This window comes from Vombatus ursinus, unplaced genomic scaffold (genome assembly GCF_900497805.2).
Source record: "Vombatus ursinus unplaced genomic scaffold, bare-nosed wombat genome assembly UNPS02000749.1, whole genome shotgun sequence".
Lineage (NCBI taxonomy): Eukaryota > Metazoa > Chordata > Mammalia > Diprotodontia > Vombatidae > Vombatus > Vombatus ursinus.
This window is the reverse complement of record NW_020940527.1, coordinates 18,135,526-18,150,898: the sequence shown is the minus strand read 5'-3', so window position 1 is coordinate 18,150,898 and position 15,373 is coordinate 18,135,526. Positions and strand designations below refer to the sequence as shown.

General features: G+C 42.5%; 1 protein-coding gene across 1 annotated transcript; it reads left to right on the top strand.

The window, feature by feature from the left end:
• The first annotated feature begins 4,578 nt into the window (after nucleotides 1-4,578).
• LRIT1 (leucine rich repeat, Ig-like and transmembrane domains 1) lies at nucleotides 4,579-14,777 on the top strand. The gene is made up of 4 exons (XM_027857568.1): nucleotides 4,579-4,700; nucleotides 9,328-9,794; nucleotides 12,641-12,946; nucleotides 13,765-14,777. Exons 1-4 carry the CDS (start codon nucleotides 4,579-4,581, stop codon nucleotides 14,775-14,777), a joined length of 1,908 nt encoding a protein of 635 aa, XP_027713369.1.
• Nucleotides 14,778-15,373: the final 596 nt, after the last annotated feature.

The window sequence follows — 15,373 nt, the reverse complement described above, 5'->3', positions numbered from 1 at the left end:
CCTTCCTTCCTTCCTTCCTTCCTTCCTTCCTTCCTTCCTTCCTTCCTCCTTTCCCTCCTTCTCTCCCTCCCTCATCTCACTCTGTTCACATAGGGTATTACACCCTTACTTGTTGGTACTCTGCCCAAAGGAATGTAAATTTTGATCACTGAAACCTTGCAAGACATCTTGGGGTTTACAAACTAGATTTCTTTCTTGAGGACCATCCCTTAAACCCAAATCACTCTGGTTGTCATTGTTTGGCCAATACTAGGTCCCAGCCCAAGTCTGACTTGGTCATTGTTTGGGCCCTGATGACTCAGAGGGAGTGTAAATAGCAGCTGCTTCTAGTTTGTCCAGAAACCCTGGGGGTCTTCCCCTCCCAGACTGATTTTTTTTTTGACTAGGTAAAAGAGGCCATTCTTTGCCTCATTTCTTACCTAGCCTTAATCACTGAATGGGTGTTGTCTCAGTCAAACTGAGAGCTGGAAAAGACCTTAACTTAAAAAAGGCCAAGGTCCCACTGCATCTGGGGCCATGTCCAGTAATCCTGATATGTATCTTGCCACTGGAACCAGATGGCTGCAGAGGAGAAGGCAAAGCTGGTGACTTTGCACAGCCCTTCCTCACTTAAATCTAATTCACTTGCAAGTCGTGGCATCACCTCCCTGATGGTCCTCTTTGAGAATGAAGGACAAACAACAATAGCAATGGACCCACTCTCAAAATGATGCATAAAATATGTAGAATTGTAAAGGAAATTAATTATTTGAAATGCAGTTACCAAAATATTAAAAAATATTGAAAAAAACCCCCAACAACCTAAGAACCAAGTTTCTAGACCCTAGGTTAAGAACCTCTGACCTAGGCCAAATCCCTGATTTGACTGATGAGAAGACTGAAGTCAAGAGAGAAGTGACTTCCCAGGTACACTCACCAGCAGCACTTATTAGAATAAGAGAGCTTGGAGCCCAGCATTAGGAACTGGTCATTTGAGGAATGCTTCTTGTTGGTCAGTCCCTGAAGAGGAGGCATTTTTCTTGATCTGTCCCTAAAGTGGCGACATTATTTTGTCGGCCTCTAGAGAGATTGTCTTTCTTTGGGGAGATGATGCTTCATTGATCTGTCTTTGCAGATCTGTTTTTGCCTGGTGCAGCAAGGTTTGTTTTTATTTTTGAGGGAGGGTCTTCCCAGTTTGTAATGCCTTAAAAAAACAAAACATTTCTCCCCCAAACCCATTATGGCAAAAAAAAGTGTTTAAAAACATTACAATGTTTAAAAAAAGAGGCTTTTTGTTCTATGATTTGTTGGTTACCATTTCAGACCATATTGGAAGATTGAAATATAACCAAAAAAGATACTTAAATTGCTCTATTCTTATTTGAAGAAGATAGAGTCCAGGAATGATAGTGCATTTTGTTCCTGCTCCTAGAGAGGCTGAGAATGAGGGATCTCTTCAGGGTCTTTGAGTCACAGTACAGCTAAAGCTGATGGGTTATTTGGGAGCCCTTGCAAATGGGAACCACCAGGCTGCCTAAGTCAGGGAGAGCTGTTATATGACGGAAAGAGATCAACAAGGGGATCAGGCCATTTGGTCATTGCATTTACCAGCTTGAGTGAGATAAGGAGACCCAGACTAAAAAAAACAAACAAGCTCCACTCTGAAAAAAAAAAATAAAAAAGAAACATAGAGGCATGTAGGGCTGAAAAGAAAAAACTGGGTTAAAAATATAACCATGATATAAAATTTAAATTGAATGATATTATGACAAATATAAGATTGAAGAGAAGGAATTTGAGAAAAGTAGACAAAAAATGAAATAATCTTTAGTATTGAAGTTATTTGATATTGAGATTAAACTGTAAAATAAAGCTATTGCCTAGTACAGATTTTGAATGAATTCACCAAAGTGGCTCTGAGTTGGAAACACCCATGGTGGTTTCCAGAACCTAATCTGACCTTGCATATGATCTCGCTTTTATCTCTCATTTCACTTTACAGAAAATACAATTTATTTGGAGGTTTCTCTGCCATTTTCCTTCTAGCCTTGAGTGTTGTGTTTGTAGAAGGTCCAGATCCCACTCTGCCTCTCCCCTTTCACTCCTTTGTCCCCTCCCTTACCCTTTTCAAATCCTCTCCCATCCCTTTTCCTGTTCTCCCCACACCCCTTCTTTTACCCCTCCATCTAGGCCCTCAGTGGGCAGTCCTTCCTTCATTCAAAGTACTTGTGGTGAGAATATCCAGGATCAGGGTGAGATGGGGGCAATGGAGGGAGTTGCCATTCTGGTTCCCACTGGCCCATCATAGGTATCCCTGGGCTAGGAAAAGGGAAAATAATCTGGCCTGGGAGGGGAAGATCAGTCTTTGTTTCCACCAATATTTCTGGTCCTTAGATACTTGAGAGTCACTTAGTCTCTGTAGCTAGGTCCTTATTGAATAATCCCCCACTGAGTGCCTGACCAAATCTATTTCATTCATTTCTTTTTTCTTACTTTGTAAACCAAAAGATTCAGTTTTGGAAGCCAAAGGCCATAAAGTGAGTTTCTTTGACTTTCATTCTTATCATATGAAAGCATTTCCATTATCTTCTATTAGAAGGAAAGTTCCTGAGAACTTGTAAATTCAGTGGAATGTGCACTTGTTTTAAGGTTTGTACTCTCCCAGGTTGAGAAGTCTAGGTATAAATCTCACTGATTCTGGTTGAGAGATTTGCTATCTAAATGAAGCCATCTTTATCAATCAGGACGAGGCGAATGGTTGGAATGTAGATGCCGTAAGACACTTTCTCTAGATGTTCTAGGTATTGTGGCAATCAGTAAGTGGAGAGACCCTATGGAGGGCTGGCACTGGTGTTATCAGGAAGATCAACCCAAGAAGTCAAGTCAGCAAGCATTTATTAAGAACCTACCATGTGCCAGGAACTATACTAAGTCCTGGGGATACAAAGAAAGGCAAAAAACAGTTCCTGTTCTCAAGGAGGACAGCCCATAACAGCTATGTAATATAGGAAACTAGTCACTCTTTTAGTGGCTTTCTCCTCTAAAGCAAAGATGGTACCTAGAGTTGGCTGGATGAAGAGCCAGGGCTCTGACAAGCATTGGACTAAGAGTTCCTTTCCTTACTTCTTGCAAAGAGGGATCCCTACTGGAGAGTGAGCTATTCGAGGACTAAGATTGTGTGTAGGTGTCATCCTTGTATTCCCTGCACCTCACACAGTGCCTTGTACATATTAAGTGCTTATTAAATGTTTCTTGATGTACAAATTATAAGTTCTTGAGGGCAGAGAAGGTGTCTGAAACTTGGATTTCCAGTCAAGCCTAGAGCATTTTGCATGAAATTCTCCTGGTTGCTGGAAAGAATACTGAAGTCTCCCTGTATGACTGCAAGGGGAAGAGTTGGTATGGGCTTTGGAGAGGAGAGATTTTCTTTATTCTTTCAACGGAAGCCCCAACCTCACCCAAAGGGAAATTTCCCAAAATCTCTAGGGAGACAATATAGAAATCAGGCACATATTGAAGACTTGGTTTCCTCTATGTGTTTGAAAGACAGTTTTTCTCTTTCACCTCCCTGAAGTCAGTTCTAAAGAGAGTCTAGAACCATATATGTGTCTGTCTGCCTTTCTGTCTTTCTCTCTATTTCTCAGAATGTCTTTTCTCTTCAAAACTCTCATGTTAATTCCACCCCTCACTATAATGTTGCTTCAACATTCTCTCAACCACTTAGGAGAATTTTAGCCAAAATGTTCCAGGATTGGCAGGAAACCCAGGTTACATCTCGTTTAAAAATGTTTTTTTTTTTTTTTTAGTATCCCTAGTACATAGTACAAAACCCTGTATCTACTAGATACTTAATGAAATTTTTTTCGTTGAATCAAACGATGAAATGTCACTGCCCTATTCAAAAACTTTTAGTGATTCCCTGTTGCCTCCAGGATAAAATGTAAACTTCTTGGTTTGATCTACCATGTGGCTCCAACCTGATTCCCACCTTATCTAAGAGTATTTCTTTTCATCTATGCTTCAGCCAAACTGGACTGGTAGCTGTTGCCTGAACTTGGCCTGCAGCCTCTGTGCACTTGTATAGGTTTCCACCCCTGGAAGGCACTCCTGCATTTTTGTGGGCAAATCATTTCTCCTTCTAAGCCTCAGAATGATTATTTTGCAAAATGAAAGGGTTGGATTGGATGATCTCAAAAGTACCTTCCAGATCTAAGTCCTGCAATGCCATGAAGTTTCCCTACTTGGGGACCCATGAATCCAATGGTCCCCATCACCTTCTACTTGCCTCCCTCAAGACTAAGGTTCTTCAAATCTCTATGGGGATCTCTGTTTGAAGTTGTTTGCTAGGAGGAGGGCCCCCCCCCCATACTTGGGATATTCCAGGAAGCAATAAGCACCCACGTGAACATAGCTCCAGTCCCTCTCCTTAATCCGCAGCCTATCCTTTTATCCGATGGCATCAGCCGGAGAAGAGGGAGGGGGAAGGGAAACTGCGTCAACTGGGCCGAAAGGACTGTGAGCTCAAGGGATGGAACCGACCCTGGGGAAGATCCATTAGGGACCCCTCTGTCCCGGGCCTGAATCTGGGAGGCTGGAGCCATGTGGGTGGCCATGGGAGTACTCTGGTGCCTGGCCCTCAGGGGTCTTCCCCATGCGCTTGGCTCCTGTCCCTCCCAATGTAGCTGTAGCCTACACAGCCTCAGCGATGGCACCAAAAACAGGTAAGTGGAACACTCAGGCACTGCCCGAATACCTAACTTGCCTTCTGTTCTCACAATGGGGGCCCTGTGTCTGGGAAGGGACAGAATAGAGGGACACCTCCTTTCTTGGCTGTTATTTAAAGTGGTTCAAGTTTAGGCTGTTTCACACCCATTTGACCTTGGGCAGATTGCGTGACCTCTTTGGGTCTCAGGCGCCTCATTCATAAAATGGAGGGGTTAGACTGATAAATCTCTAAGGTCCCTTACAGCTCTATATCCTGTAGTCTTTGATTTCATATTGGAGACCCTAACGTCTAGGAAGCCTTTCATGATAATCAAATTTCATGATGATCAAATGAGATACTATTTGTAAAGCACTTAGCGCAGTGCCTGGCATATAGTAGGAATGCTTGTTTCCTCCCTTTCCCATCTGTGTTAGCAAGGCTATAAGGGAACCCTGGACCTGAACAAGAGTGCGACCCTGGTTAGGCTATAGCAAAGCATCTGGATCTTTTCCTCCTCTTTCCTAGCGTAACAGTCCCTCCTTCCCCTTCCTCCCCACCCTAGGCATTCTTAGCTTATGGAAGAGCTGCCATCCTGGGTTGCATGGAAAATTCTCCATATTTCCACACAACCAGTCCCACAAATACAGTCTCTGGAGAGAACAGTTGAAGCAGTCAGGGAGAAATCTCCTAGGAGGAACATTTCACATGGTCTGGAAACCTGAGATGGTATTTAGTATAAGTGTCTGTCACGTGTCAACACCTCAAGCAAAGGGAGCAAATGAAATCTTAGATGCTGAGATTCAGGAGGTATATTTGAGGTGATCTCTCCTGTCTCTCACCCATTCAGTCCACGAAGTAATCTCCTGTACAGTAGCTTTCTGAACAGATGGCCAGCTAGCTTCTACTTAAATGCTTCCAGTGATTGCGAGCTCACTCTTTCAGGAGGCAGCCTGTTCCATTTTTGGACCATTCTGTTTCTCAGCCTCAATTTTGCTAATACCCTCATTTCACTATGAAACTAAACTGCAATCATTTCTTTTTGACTAAATGTTTGCTAGAACATCGCAAATAAGAAATGCTTTGGTATTCTTTATTGATTGCAGCAGAGAATCAGAGTAGTTCTTCCCTCCCCTCCCTGGAAGTTCCCAAGGGGAGAGAAGTTTCTTTATTAAGGCAGAGTAACAGCTTTTACTTTAATGCAACTTCCTGGAAGAGTTTATGAAACCTAGAGATATAATTCCATCGGGGCACCTGGTACTTTCTCCCAGGGTGCAGAAATTTAGAGGTGCAAAAATATGGCCTAACAATTTAAATAAAAAAGATTGTGCAATTTTAAAAATATGCTTCATTTACAGTTTGATGGTACTTTTGTTCCCTCACTAGCCTAGAAACTAGTTAGCAAATTAGCAAGGTTATTATCTCAATTAGGAAGTTATCAGTTGGCCCAACCCTGTCCTATTCTTTCCCAGATAGTGGCCTCCCCAGAAGCAGCTTTTTGATGTCCTAGGATGAGTGCCAATATCCTGGGGTCTCTCTTCTTCACAGAGGTCCATGTTCCAGGGATGATTTGAATGGGCACATAGTGCTGCTTGCCCTAAGGATCCAAAATTGTTAGTTACTGCTCTGATGATAGCAATTCCTATTGTTTATACACCTAATGTGTCCCTTTGGAACTAATTTGCTTTAAGGCAATTATTGGAAAGACTAGGAAACCCTATTATCCTCTCTCCTCAAAGTCTTGGAAATTACCAGGGAGGGAAAATAAAGGAAGGGAGGGAAAATGTAGCTGTGATGTTGAGAGTCTTCTCAACATGGCCTGGAGAAGGCTAGGCAAAAGCACTCAGCCGGGTGTTTACAAGAAACCTTTGATTTCATTTGTTGCATAGGGTTAGTCAGAATGAACAAGTGTGAGCCCTCAGAAGACCAAGAAGCTGCTGCTCTTTATCATTCATATTTACATAGAACACTTAAACTGTCCTAGCCATGTCAAATATTTTTTAATTCTTATTTTACAGATAAGTGAAATGAGGCTGAAAGCTACTAAGTAATTTACTCACAGTCACATAATTAGTGAGGTGAAGGAGCTGGGACTGAATCTGACTCTGATTCTAATGTTTTTCCCACTATCATTTGGTGTTTAAGAGAGTGTGACTGGGAAATATTTCCTTCATGGAATTTTAGGATTACAGAATTTCCTATGTGGAAAATTCCTCAGATTCAATTCAATGCAATTCAATCCAACCAACATATGTTTAGTACCTACTACGTGCAAGGCACTATGCTGAAGACAGAATACACAGACAAAAATGAAACAGTCCTTGTCCTCAAGGAGCTTGTAGTTTACTGGGTGGTAGGGAAGTTACAATCTGGACACAGATAAGTAAACACAAAGTATGTAGAAAATGGTTTCAGAGAGAGAGACTCATAGCTAATGATATCAGGAAAGGCTTTGAAGGAAATGGGATTCTGAGAGGGAGAAGTAAGGAAAAAGAACATTTTAGACAGAAGGGAACTACTTTGTGCAAAGGTGCTCATGGAGAAGATGGAGAAGATGTTGTACATGGAGAATAGTTAACAGGCCAATTTGATTGGAACTGAGACTACATAAAAGGGATTGGTGTGCTGGAGCCAGCTCAAACTGATTCCAAGAAATGATCATTACACTTTCAGTGTGAGCATCTATATCTTAGAAATTGGCAAATGCTACACATCATGGTTTGGTTTTTTGTTTTATTGATTTCTAGACTTAAGAAGATGGTGGAGGAAATGTTAATTAAGATTAAACTTAAAAGTGTGTCATGGGAATATTATCCCCTCCCTACAAAGAGCTGGTTGTTAGAGACATTTACTAGCACACCCCTGAGGGTACTTAAAGTAAGACTGGAAAGGAAGGTGAGTGACAGCTTACATGGGGTTTTGAATAACCTAGAGATAATTTTTGAGTAGGGGAGTTACATGGCCAGATCCTAGCTTTAGGAATATTAGTTTAAAGATACTGAGTTCGACTAAGGGGCATCTAGGTAGAGATGTTCGGGAGGCTATTGGTAATGAGAGATTGGAGTTGAAAAAAGAGTTTAGAGCTGAATATATTGATCTAGGAGTCATTTGCATAGAGATGATGATTAAATCCATTGTAGATGATAAGATGGTCGAGGGAGAGAAGGTAGAGAAAGGAACACAGGACAGAAACTTGGGGGACACTCCCACTTAGTGGATGAGAGAAGAATGATGATCCATCCAAGGAGACTAAGAAAGAGTGGTCAGACAGATGGAAAGAGAGCCAAGAGAGAGAGGTGTCATGGATATCATGGGTGGAGAGTATACCTAGGAGAAGGGAGTGTGGTCAACAGAAATCACTGAGTTCAACCCCTTCTTTTTACAGAGGAGTGAATTAAGACCCAGAAAAGCCTTACCTAGGTCTGCTTACTCCAAGTCAAATTTTATGATTTTATGTCATGGGGTTACTACCAAGACATGAAAATCTAGGAGGAAGTCTATATGGGCATAATGAATCTTGAGTATTATACAGATGTAAAGGATTGAAAAGTGACATGGCTGTGAGCTAGGACAGGACCTCAGAGAGAAAGAAAGAGCACAGAGACTAGTGATAGCTTTAAGATCCTTAGCCCACAGTGATTTCTCTTTCTTTGGAATTCCTATAACACATCTTGTCTGTTCTACTCACTTGGCATTTAGCATGTTGGCAGCTCTTTGAATGTTATCTTAACCATTATTCAGCCTTTCACATAGACATCTTGAACATATTCATTCCTTACTTCATTTAATAAAATTTATTAAGCATCTACTGTGTATATCCTATATACAACCCAGATCTTGCTCTTAAGGGTTGAGGTGAAAGTCTTGATGTACTTTGCCCAGGTCAGACTACACACGAACTGCTTTGTGCCAACATATTTTGGGGAGGGCATGGATAATCTGGATGGTGTCCAGAAGAGAGTGACCAGGATACCATGAAAGGATTGGCCAAAGGAGATGGGAATGTTTATGTGGAAGAAGAGAAGATAAGGATGACATAAAAACTGTCTTCAAGTATTTGGAGGCTCCAGTGCGGAAGAGGGATTTGGTTCAACCCCAAAGGGCTGAACTGGAAACAATGATCAGATATGGTGGAGAGGCACACCTATGATTAATGATAGGAAGAACTTCCAACATTTGGAGCTGTCCAAAAGTAGAATGGTCTCCCTTGGGAGATGGTGACTTCCCCTTCTCTGGAGATCATAAAGTTAAGATGTTGAAGGTTGCTGGAGAAGGGATTCTTATACAGGTAAGATTTGGACTAGATAGATGGCCTTAGATGTCCTTCCTATCTCAGATTCTGTGGTTCTGTTAACTCTAGAGGGACTATTTACCCCTTGAGGGAAGGGTCTTTACTGTTTTCTTTGAATCCTACATGGTGCTTACCAAATGGTAAGTGCTTTATAAATATTTGTGGAATTTATTGACTGTTTGAGACTATTTACACCTTTTGTACAGACTCTTTATGAGAAAAATAAATGAATCTTGGCACAATGTATTGGCTGTGCCATTGGAAGCCAGTGGCAATGGCATATGAAACTAGGATGACATGAAATCATCACTAAATCTTAGTATTTTGTCCTTTTTCTGTTTTATGTCTGACCCAGGGTGGTCGTGTGCAATGACCCCGAGATGACCCTCCCTCCCATGATGATCCCATTGGACACCTCCAAGCTCCGAATAGAGAAGACGTCCATCCGGAGAGTGCCAGGGGATGCCCTCCACCAGCTCACTTGCCTGGAGTACCTGTGGCTGCCCTATAATTCCATGACCAGTTTCAGTTCTGTCATGCTGCGGGGCCTGCGGAGGCTTCAAGAGTTGCGCCTCCCTGGGAATCACTTGGTATCCTTCCCCTGGGGAGCTCTTGGGGATACCCCACAGCTAAGGCTGCTTGATCTGCATGGGAACCGCCTCTCAGCTGTGTCCGCAGAGGCTGCCCGCTATGTAAGGAACCTCACTTTCCTGGACCTCTCCAGCAATCAGCTGATGCGTCTTCCCCAGCAGCTTCTTACCACCTGGTCTCATCTGCAGGCTGGTCCTTATGCCCCCAGTGATAACTCCAAGATCATCCTGGGTAAGAGAGGTCAAGCTGTCTAGCCCAATTCCTGAGAATAACATTCAGAGACACTCAGGGATTCTCAAACACATAAAGGGACAGAACTAGGAGAACAGCACTGTGCTTGGTAGGTCCTTGATAAATGCTTGTCAAAAGAATGAATTCAGCTAGCTCTTTCTAAATTAGTCAATTGACATGTCTGTATTAAGCACCTACTACTGCATATCTTTCTCTGTACCAGGTACTTTGGGGGATGTAGGCAAAGCATAAAACAATCCCTGTTCACACAATTTAGCATAGGAAAAGGCCTTAGAGATCATCCAGTCTTGGGCTTCTTAACCTTATTTTATGTCATAAACCCCTTTGATAGTTGGGTGAAGCTAAATGCCTTTAAATGCATAAAATAAAATACATATATTACAAAGCAAACCAGTTATACTGAAATATAGCTATATTAAAATAAAATTTTTTTAAAAAAGTCCGTAGACTGCAGGTTAAGACCCCTTGATTTAGACCAAACTCTTCACTTTTCAGAGGAAGAACTTGAGACCCAGGCTGGGTAAGTGACTTGCCCAAAGTCATACAGCTATTTAGCATAGTCAGGACTGGAACCTAGGTCCTTTGCCTTGAGATATTTTTCTTATTACATCACACTATCTCTTGAGAAGTATCCCTCTCATTTGTAGGCTCATGGGACTTAGAATTAGAAGGGTCTTCAGAGATGATTTAGTCTGATTCTTTTATTTTGACAGAAGTGAGGCCCAGAAGTAACTGGCCTGCTCACACCAGTGGTATATTTACTGCCTGTGCATAGCTGGTATTTGAACCTGGGTTCCCTTACTCCAAAATTAGTAACCTTTCTATTATAGGGCAATCAATGCCTCTTACAGAGCTTCAATCTAATTAGAGAACATGGAGTCTCACAGAAGCTATTCTTGATTAAGTTCTAAATTAATTGAAGGAGCTTGAGTCATCTGTGTAGGAGGAATTTGGAAGGAGATCGCAATTTGGGCTAGAGTCACCAGGGAAGAAAGAAGTGTCATAGAACAGGTTGAAAAGGGTCAGATGTTCCAGCTCGTGACCTAGAAGTCAGACCTGCGGATGCTGACCATAAGAGTTAGGAAATGTTGGGCTGCGTTTCTGAAGATGTTGCTGAATCCAATGACTTTTCACAATAGAAGACATAGAGCAGCCTGGAGTAGTTTGGGATCAGAGTTTGCACAAATGTCATTGTGAAAGAAAATGTCAAACAGAAAGAAACATTGAACTTCCTTTAACAGCCCCGTCTAGACCCATGATTCTGTAGTCATATGACCTTTCTCATCCATAGTCCTTACTTTGGAATGTTAGTTTGCACCCTCTGGCTTGGTTTAAAGACCAGCTCTGCTATTTATTACCTGTGTGGCCCTAGGCAAAACACTCTCCCCTCCTACTGAGGCATTTTTGCCACAGTTTTCTCCCCTTGCTTGAGTAATTTTTAGCACAAAAGCATTGAGGAAAAATATCAGTTCTTTTTAGGCACCTCTTGTTGTGGTGTTTGGGCTAGTTAGCTCAGTGGGTTAGCCATGATGTCTGTAAAACCATGGTCTCTGGGTTCCATCCTAGCATGAAGAGTCACTTCTGGGGAATGGTGACAAGGTGATATGTGAGATCCCTGGCTGGCACAGGAGCAGTGCCCCAGGGAAACTCTTGCTAAGGAAGTAGGCCGAGGTTATTTCAGTCATTGTTACATGAGTTCTGAAGCTCATTCATGTCAAATCAGCCTCTAACACCCACTACTTCCCCCCACCCCCAACCTCACCATCCTTGCTTCCACATGAACTTTTTAGGTAGCATGTTGCCATATCATGATTCTTTTCCCTCTTAAGTCTGCTTATAATGTCCATTTTAATTTTGATTTCCTCCGGATACAAAAGTTTGTGCTGTAAAGATTGGGCTGATGGGTTGAAGGTAGGGTGGTGTGTGTGTGTGTGTGTGTGTGCACTAATAAATCTTAAAACTTCACTATGACTTTTGGGATACTCTATATAATAATAATGATAATAATATATACACATGTGATATAATTATATAGAATTTATATTATTTACACATACGTACATGTCTATATGTTTTATACATTTACATATAAAAATATATAGAACATATATGTATATAAGTATATGTGTGCATATGTGTGTGTATATATATATACACATATCTATCTATCTATATATGTTCCATAGACTGGAACCAACTCTAATCCCAGAAAGCCATTTGGCAAATATATTCTTTTGGGAGGAAGAATGTGGATGGTTTAGTTCCACCCTAGGGATGGAGAAACACTAAAAAGGGCAAATTCTGTACATGTGCACTTTGGGTCAAGAGTGTCTTATAGAATAAAGGGCACATAGGTGTAGTGAATAGAGCATCATATTTGGAGTCAGGAAGACTGAGTTCCAAATCTGCTACTTATTAGTTATGTGGCCACGAGAAAGTCAGTTAACCTCTTTGAACCTTCGATTTCTCCTCTGTAAGATGGGCATAACAATTGCACTTACAGCAAATTTTGTGAAGTTTAAATGGGATACTATATATAAAGTCTTTTTCAGTTCTCAAAAAGTTCTATATAAATATTGGTTACAACAATAACAACAGCAACTACTACTACTATACCTCCTCCTTCTTTTCCTCTTTCACCTTTTCTTCCTCCTCCTCCTCCTACTACTACTACAATGCTTGGAGCTCAGTCAGAGTCTTGAAAAGGTGACTATGACTCCTTGAGACTCTTACCTTTCAAGAGTGTGTTGAATGAAGATGATAGGAGGTAATGCATCATGAGTGTGGAAAGAAGATGGGATGCTTATTTCATTTTCTCTTTCCAGGTCTGCAAGACAACCCCTGGGTATGTGACTGTAGCCTGTATGAAATGGTCCAGATCCTAAACTTCCCAACTCCAAATATGGCCTTCATTGATCCAAGGCTGAAGTGTTCTACTCCTTGGAGCCTGGCTGGAGTTGCCTTCAGCCAACTGGAACTCAGGAAGTGCCAGCGTCCTGAGGTTTATACTTCAGTGGCCAAGGTCAAGACACTTCTGGGTAGCACTGTGTTCCTGCGGTGTGGGGCCACTGGGGTACCCAGTCCAGAGCTCAGCTGGAGGAGAGCTGATGGGCATCAGCTTAATGGGACAGGTGAGTTACAATAGCCAGGTGACTCTTTTCAGATGTCTAGCCTTGGAAGGTGAGCAGTGCCAGGCTTAGGGGGCTGAACCTCAGTAAGGATGAAGTCTGCCAATTAGGGAAATGGAACCTTATGCTAGATGTACCCTCTTGTACCTGGGAAGGGTTTGGAGGCAGTATTGCCAGGAGTCATATAGGTTCCAAGAATTCCGTGAAATTTGGCTCTGACAATTATGACCCAGATGTTGGGTCCAAGATGGTGACATCTAGTTAAGCATAGCTCTGAGACAGTGTAAGTGGTAAGAATAAAAAAAAAGGTTGACTTTATAATAACAATAATAAAAAACCCTTTCTTTACATTAGCATAACTTGATAGTTTATAACATGCTGTACTACTATTATTCAGTTTACATGCATTATCTCATTTGATCTTCATAGCTCTTCAAGGTAGATGGGATTGGTGTTACTGTTCTGAGTTTATTGATGAGGAAACTTAGGCTCAGAGAGGTTAAATAATTTGGCCAGGGTCACCTAGATAGCAAATGATGGAGCTGGGACTAGAACCCAAGTCTTCTGACTCCTATTGCTCTTTCCATTAGACTGCCTAGCTCTATAATACCTTAGGTTTGTGCTGGGCCTTCTGCTTTTCATGGTCACTATCTCATGACACATGACATCACTGAGGGCTATCAGGCTGATGCCACTTAGGGATGGGTCTCATCTAGCAGTAATCCAGATTGCTCTTGAATGAATTCCCCTACAGAATGAGCAAGGATCAGATTGCCTTAGTTTTCTGTGGGCTTCCTATGTGTGTCTCTTTTGTTTTTCAGTGCATCAAGAAGCCTCCAGTGATGGCATGAGCTGGTCTCTTCTGGGCTTGCCCGAAGTATCCCACCGTGACTCTGGAGAGTATGTCTGCAAAGCCAAAAATTCTTTGGGGGCCACTGAAGCATTTGTCTCCCTCATCATCACTGAGGCCCAGACCACTGCTGAGCCCCAAGGGCCCACAACTAGGCCATGGCCAGGGAAGGCTGAGGGAGTAGAAGCTGCCGCTTACAATGAGTTAGTGGCAAGATATGCCTCCACTACCTCCCGTCTGTCTTCTGCGGTGGCCAGGCCTACCCTCCCCAGCTATGAGAAGAATCCTGCTCTCCAACATTTTCACATGAATGCCCTGGGAGAACTCTCCATGGGGAGCCTTGGAGAAGAGCAGGCTGATAGAGCCAAGGACCAGCCATTGAATCAGCTGGAACCAGCCCAAATGGTGAGATCAGTTAAGGTGGTAGGGGACACTTACCACAGTGTGACCTTGGTGTGGAAAGCCCCCCAGGCTGGAAACAACACCATGTTCAGCGTACTGTATGCCATCTTTGGAGAGAAGGATATGAGAAGGGTCAATGTAGACCTTGGGAAAACCAAAGTCACCATTGAGGGTCTTATGCCAAAAACCAAGTATGTAGCTTGTGTCTGCGTGCGTGGCCTGGTCCCCAAGAAGGAACAGTGTATCATCTTTTCCACGGATGAGGTGGTTGATGCTGAAGGCACCCAGAGACTCATCAACATTGTGGTGATTAGCATAGCCGCCGTCATTGCTGTGCCCCTGACCTTACTTGTCTGTTGTGGATCTCTAAAGAGGCGTTACCAGAAATTCCGGTTGAGGAAGAATGAGGAGACCCAGAGTTCATATGTCACATTTGAGAGACTGGGCCCCAGTGAGGACGGAGTGGAGGATTTGGCCAGGGACAGTCCTGAGGAGGGAGACAGGCTACTCTCCTCACGTTCTAGCATGGATTCACATGTGCTATCCAAGGTAGAAGGCCCAGCCAATGAGTACTTCTGCTAAGAGAAGCTCCAGGGATCACTGGTGGCTTACATAAACACTCTTGTTCACACACTGGTGTTTACACACTCTCCTATCCTCAAATCCACACAAGGGTTCTCATGAACTCATATGTAAGCACACTTACACACTGTGGCGTTTCTCTTTTCTTCACTTTCTGTCTTACCCTTTTGCACATGCACACACGCAAAGCCTGCTTGTCATACTCACTGAGTGTTTTTTCCCTTGCAGATCATCTTTGAAGTTCCAACAGATTCCAAGAGGTTTAGGTAAATCTCATGAGAAACTAACTCTTGACTTAGAGAATATTAAGCCTAGAGGGGACCTTGGGAGGATGTTAAGTCTACCCTCTGGCCTTACAGCTGATTCACATTTAGTTTTCTTTCAGAATCTGTCTTTTTAAAAAAGAGGATTCCATAGCCTCCCTTGGTAACCCTCTTCATTGTTTACAAGGGCATTTTCAATGTAAACAAATTCTCTCTGACATCTAACCCGAATCAAACATGTCACACTATAAGCTTATTTTTTCTTGCATCTGCCTTGGAGATGGAGAACAGCTGATTACATCTCTCAGTCTAATAGCTCTTACATTTGCTGTC

Bases quoted from the DNA above. Each gene is read 5' to 3' on its own strand.
- LRIT1 (XM_027857568.1), top strand. From the start codon at position 4,579: ATGTGGGTGGCCATGGGAGTACTCTGGTGCCTGGCCCTCAGGGGTCTT. The intron at 4,701-9,327 runs GTAAGTGGAACA...TGTCTGACCCAG, and splicing joins AGCGATGGCACCAAAAACAG to GGTGGTCGTGTGCAATGACC. The intron at 9,795-12,640 runs GTAAGAGAGGTC...TTCTCTTTCCAG, and splicing joins TAACTCCAAGATCATCCTGG to GTCTGCAAGACAACCCCTGG.